The sequence below is a fragment of the Ceratotherium simum genome, chromosome 24, assembly GCF_057802395.1.
Source record: "Ceratotherium simum simum isolate JZ-2026a chromosome 24, ASM5780239v1, whole genome shotgun sequence".
NCBI classification, from domain to species: Eukaryota; Metazoa; Chordata; class Mammalia; order Perissodactyla; family Rhinocerotidae; genus Ceratotherium; species Ceratotherium simum.
Window position 1 is genome coordinate 10,635,942 of NC_141923.1, and position 6,000 is coordinate 10,641,941.

The 6,000-nt window shown below is 48.6% G+C and overlaps 1 protein-coding gene across 2 annotated transcripts in view; it reads left to right on the plus strand.

The window, feature by feature from the left end:
• The window catches only part of CLMN (calmin), a 111,499-nt gene extending 106,638 nt beyond the window's left edge, over nucleotides 1–4,861 (plus strand). The window contains exons 11-14 of one of the 2 annotated variants that reach the window (XM_014790518.2): nucleotides 1,592–1,652; nucleotides 2,481–2,551; nucleotides 2,967–3,063; nucleotides 4,585–4,861. In XM_014790518.2, coding sequence (XP_014646004.1) covers nucleotides 1,592–1,652; nucleotides 2,481–2,551; nucleotides 2,967–3,063; nucleotides 4,585–4,749 — 394 coding nt within the window. In that variant the 3' untranslated portion in view covers nucleotides 4,750–4,861. Of the gene's footprint in view, nucleotides 1–1,591; nucleotides 1,653–2,480; nucleotides 2,552–2,966; nucleotides 3,064–4,580 lie in introns of both variants that reach the window. The other variant, XM_004434242.3, reaches the window with a different exon arrangement.
• Nucleotides 4,862–6,000: the final 1,139 nt, after the last annotated feature.

Sequence of the window (6,000 nt, forward strand, 5' to 3'; positions counted from 1 at the left end):
AGCTTCCTGGAGGCGGGGAGGGCCCACTAGCATAGCCCAGCAATTAGCATAGCACCTGGCTTGCAGTTGGCACTCAACACACATTCTTTGGGTGAATGAATGAATGAATGAGTGTGCTCTCAGTCTGCAGTCAGCTCCCGGAGGAGCCAGGTCCCCGGCACCTGGCTCACAGTAGACTCTTGATAACGCTTGCTGAAAGAGTGAAGTTCAGGGTTCAAACTGAATAAGTCTCACATTGATTATACCAAAACAGAAAAACCACCTAAAAGCCAGCATGCTGGAAAAAAAGGGGAGGGGGAAGAGCGAGAGTCCCCTCTTGATGGGGATGTGCTTTTTTGCTAGAAAACATTACCAACACGCGGGGAAGAGAGGGCCTGTGCATCTCCAGGTGCTCCAGAGTGTGGAGGCAGTTCTCACGGGACACTGCTGGGTTCCAGGCACCAAGAGTCTTTTTTATTTGTAGGTGCATTTTGTTTCATTTCTGTGCTGTGATATGGCCAGGAAAAACTAGCACAGGCTTTGGATGGAGGACGAGGACTGAAGTTCCCTAGGCCTAGCCCAGCCCCTGGCACATAGTAGGTACCCAGTACCTATTAGCTGGGAACATGCCCAGTGCAAGGGAGGAGCTTGGTAAGGTTTTCAGGACAGCAGTGGGCAGGAACAGCAAGGCTGCCAGTGATGAATTCCCCGGGAATAAACTCTTGGGTCAAATGCCTTTTTTCTGGACCCCAGGATGCCACATGGTAGGTTTCCCTTGAGGAAGCCGAGATGACTATCTCTGTACCAGGGTACATCGACACCCAATGCCTAGTTCTCCTGCTGAGTAGCAAAACAGGGCCATGTCCACCTGCGGTACACTGTTCTCCCCACCAGCACGACCAGCTCCGTGAAGCAGGTGGTGTGGGAGTGATGATCCATTTTACAGACGAGTAAAACTCATCAGAGACTAAGTTCTTGGCTAAGTTTGCCAATTGATCGACCAAGAGCCAGGATATCAGCCCAGGCCTCTGGCTAGATACCTTTTGCCTCAGCCCTAGGTGGGCCAGCTTTATTAGAAGGTCAGAGATACATTCACATCTGCCTCAAAGGTAGGGCCAGAAAATTAGCCTCCTCGAGTATGAAAGGAAAACAGGTGGTGCGCCCGAGAGCTGCACAGGCAGAGAGCAGCACTGTACGTGGAAGGAGCACTGGAAAGGGTACCAGAGCCCTGGTCCAGGCACCAGCTCTCGGCCTGGATCTGCCTTTAGCTTGCAGAGGACCTTGGGCGAGTCCCAGGACCTGGAGATGCTTGGAAAAAGAAATCCCTTCCTGCCTCGAAACTCTATGATTTTTAAGAATATGTGGTCTGCTTTCTATTTAAAATTCTTTCTCAGTTTTTTCCTTATAGACAAGGGTACGGTATGTCTGTCTAATACCCACCCTACACTCCAACCCAAGTGGGCATATTGAATAAAATGTCTCTCCGTTGCTGGGTCTGAAATCATAGCTTGCCTAAATCCACATGTGGAAGACTCGGGATGGGGGTGACAGTACAGCGGAGCCATGGGGAGCTCTTGGTGGCACCAATTCAAAACGTGTGTTTATTTTTCAGGACCAGTCACAGTGACTCCAGCATTTACATTCGACAACATAATAATAGGTCTTTGGAATCGGTTAGTATGTGAATTTCTTCTTCTTCCATCCACCCCCGCTAATCAATTCCTTTCCATCCTTCCTCCTCCCCGGCCCAGAGCTTTGAAATTACTGCCGTGCAACAGCTAATGCTTTTGGATAGAAGACAAGCACATTGAAACCTTGTTGTTAAGCACAGTCCAGTCGGCTGCTCAGTTTGGGCAATAGGAGATGTAAATAAAGTGATGATTTTAAAGCCCAAAGGCCTCTTTGTTATAAAAATGCATCCAAGGGGCCGGCTCGGTGGCGTAGCAGTTAAGTTGGCGCGCTCCACTTCAGCGGCCCAGGGTTCGTGGGTTCAGATCCCCGGCACGGACCTACGCACTGCTGATCAAGCTGTGCTGTGGCGGCATCCCACATATAAAGTAGAGGAAGATGGGCATGGATGTTAGCCCAGGGCTAATCTTCCTCAAAAAAAAAAAAAGGAACGCATCCAAGATCATCCAAGATCACCCCTTCCCTGCACACACACCCAGAAAGGTCACATTCAAAGACAGAGGTGCAGCATAAGTAGAGGGTCTGCTTTACATTCGCAACTACTTAACCCTAGATGTGTTGGGACCCGGAGCACCGTGGTCCACAGCCCGGCTTCGGGGTGTGTGTGGTGGGGCCTCTCCCAGTAGCGGGCGGGGTGGAAGGGTAGAACAATGTATCTTTTAGCAGTTTGATTTTGGAACTAGATGTTTGCAGTATTGAGAACGGCGTGGCATGCCCGGCTTTGTATGTTTAAAATCATTTTATTTTCTGTTTCAGAGATTTCATCTTTACTAATTGGGTTGCGGGGGTTTTGTTTATAAATTTCACTGTAGGATCATTCTAGCTACGTTCAACTGAGGAACTCAGCCGATCTGGATGACAGGAGAAACCGAATGTTAACCAGGTTGGTGGCTTTGCTCCGAGTTTTATGGGGTTTAAAATTTTTTTTTTCTGTTTTCATTATGCGGACTACCTGATAGGGGTGGCTGTTTCTCCCAACGGTGCTGTGTTGATAACAATAATAAGAGTCCAAGATAATGCAAGAAAAGACCTGTTTCAGAGAAAATGAATGTAAATTGAATATGAGTGGGAGGAAAAAGTGGGTATTAATTAACATTGATGGGCAGCGCATGGTTCAGAAAATGACTCACTTGAAAGACAGTTCTGGGTCATGAGCTTGCAGCTGCATTTAAGTAACGCAGCGGCGTAAGCTGGCTGTCCGAGGTGGAGGCAGGCGGAAGTAGTAGGGATATAATTCTGTGTGTGTTCTAAATGCTACGGGGCCTGACAAGCATGTTCATTCTGTGTCGCCACTGCAGGTACAATACAGAGAAGCTCACTGAGCTGATTTTACAGTTTTATGGCATCAGAGCAGACATGAAGAGGGAATACAAACATGCCAAGATGTCCATGAAAGTATTTCTTACTGTTGGAGAACTAGAGGACCTAGACTAAGATTGCTGAATTGCTGTGAAACTGCCCATGTAGAACAGCAATCCAGAGAAATCCCTAAAATTCTGACTATTCTGAAATGCCCCATCCCTGTTAAAGTTATTGAATCACTTAATTTTATTGATTTTTTTTTTTTTTTGCTACGGACTAGAATTGGCTTGGAAGGACTTAGGTTCTTGGCATGGGAAGCCTCTGTCTCAATATTGCCCAACACCCAGGAGTGTAATTCATAGAACTCCTCCACTCTGGCTCCTAAAAAAGAGGCAAGACTTGTTTCTCTTCCCTGCCCTAAAATGGAAATATTAATTCACATTTTCCGCTAGGCTTGACACACTCATAGGAAAAGAATACTTGTAGCTTTTATGAGATAGAGACTTTGAAAATTGAGCCTGCAGGGTTGAGAAATGCAGTCGTGTTCTTCCATGTTTTTGAGCATTTATTCCCTTTGTGATAAAAAATAAATATAGTTTCAACTTTTTCTAGAAACAGTTTTAGGAAAGAGAAGGAAATTCGGTCAGTGGTCCGTTGTCTGCCTGTGGATCAGTTTCTAGACCCAGGCGAACGGTTAATTGCCTCTTGGCCTCGCCTCTCACTGTGTCAAGAGACAGTTCAGAAACGGGGTGTTTGCACTTCTCATAATCTCCATCACACGCCCCAAATGACCCTAAGAAGCTTACGCCCTAGGCTTCTGTAAATGCAGCTTCAAGCAGAGGCTCCCAACGCCCCTTCCACTCAGATGATGGCCCCCAACCCCAACCCTCCTTCGTGCGAATCTGCAGCTGTGGTTGGTCACCACCACACTGCCCGCTCTGGGCTTCATCTGCCAGGAAAAAACGAAATGTCACTTTAACTACTTTCTGTAAAATAAAAGAAGAACAATAAATCTGACCAAAATCAAATCTATTAATTATTTTAAAAGTTATATTCCAAAGCCAAAAACAAAACTTGGTGGTGGGGGGATGTGTCTTTATTTGTTTCTCGTGGCTATTTTTAAATTATCTGTAATCGAAGTACTCACTATTCTTTTAGATGGCTTATGAAGGCCTCTCTGTCCTGAATGAACAACAGAGAGCTGTCAGTATCTAACCCTGCATTAAGAGTACTGTGGGGGAAAGGAAGGTGTCCTGGACTGGGAGTTAGACCTGGCCCAGGTTCCAGCTCTAGCACAAAGTAATTGTGTGGCCTTGGGCAAGCTGCTCCACTCCATGAGTCTCAATGTGCCTGTCTGCAGAATGGGCTGACAGCTCCTCTCTCTTAGTGTTGTGGAGATGAACTGGGTATACGTGTGAAAGCTCAGAGGACCACCTGGACCCCGGCCCTCCGCCGTGGGTCTGCACACACAATGGGGGGCCTCTTGGACGCCTCCCTGGAAGCCCTCAGCTCTCCAGTCGAGCAGTGAGGTTGCAGTACAGGGAGGGAGTGGGGTCCACTCAACTGGGGACCTGCTCGTAACTGCCCTGCCTGTGTCTTCCCTCCTGCAGGAAGGCCAACAACTCTGGAGAAGCCACGTCGTGGGAGAGCCGTGGCCCCCAGAGCGACTCGCTGACCCAGTTGGTCCAGCAGCCGGATGTGATGTATTTTATTCTCTTCCTCTGGCTCCTGGTTTACTGCCTGCTGCTCTTCCCACAGCTGGACGTCAACAGACTCTGACACGCGTGTCTGCACAATTAAAAAGACTGGACCCTGACGGGGTGGGAGTTCTTTCTTCATTTTATTTGGGGTTCTGGCTGGGGCACTTCTGCAGACAGTTGCAGACCTCCAAGGAAACTTAGAATCCCTCTCCTTGCTTTTTCTTTCATGTTTCCTTTGTCTCCTGTGAGTCAAAGCATGCTTTTCTCTTTGTGTACTCAAAACTCAGGTGCGTGACTGGATCCTTGGGTGGAGTGGGTTCTTGCGTGCCTTGCTTTGTCAGATACTAAGCGTCGTTCCTAATATTTAGCCATAACCTGGGTCCTAGGTCGTTCCACATGCGGATTTCTAAGGTCCTGAATGGACTTGAGTTACTTAGCTCTCAGATCCTCGAGAGACCTCCTGATGAAAAGAGGGTGGATGTCCCAGGCAGAGCCTCCACTGGGAAGAAAACTGCCGAGTGTTCCTCCAAGAGGCGGCATTTGAGGGAAGGTGCTGGGTGTCTGCACACCTGTTGTGGTCTGGCGATTGGCTGTGTTCGTTGAGGGGTAACTGAGCAGCACAAATCTGGCAGATCCAGGAAAGCACATCCAGGAATGGCAGATCCAAGGAGGAAAGAGGAGGAAAGTGAAGGCTGTGTTGTGAGCTGTAGTGAACTCTTTTCACCCTAGATTTTTGGGGGGGGGGGGAAGGTTGGGATGCATTTTAAATTCACTTTTGCATTGATGGAATTGAGGTAGAGCTGTGATTTTCAGGTCTTTTCCACCAATGGAGCCCTCCTTGCAAATGAATTCTTGAGGGGAGCCAGTCTAGACAACACTAAAAGCAGAGCTCCGGCTGACACAGGACAGGGCCTGGGGTCCTCCCCACTTTGCCTCCACAGCCCCTGGCTTCCTTCAATGGCTCCTGAAGCATCAGTGCTGATCCCCAAGGCCCCAGAGGGCACTGCCAAAAGCCCCTTAAAAGCCCCAAGGAGGAGTGCAGACGTGGTGGGGCTGGGAATCAGCTCTAGCTGATGTTACAGCTAGAAGTGGTCCAGCAGGTTCCTGCCCAGACAAGCCCTCGTGCACCACTGCCTCAGAAGCACAGGCATCCTTTGTGGTCCATCATAATGGGTTTCTGGAAAAGGCTTTCTGGAAAGCACCCTGAGAGGTAGACAAGAACAGGCAGCCTGTGAGAGGAGAGAGACATCCACCGGCCCTTCCGTCTTCCTCCATCCTGGGCTCCCTCTGCTCCGTTTCCTGCCAAAATGCAGGTCATGGTGACTCTGTG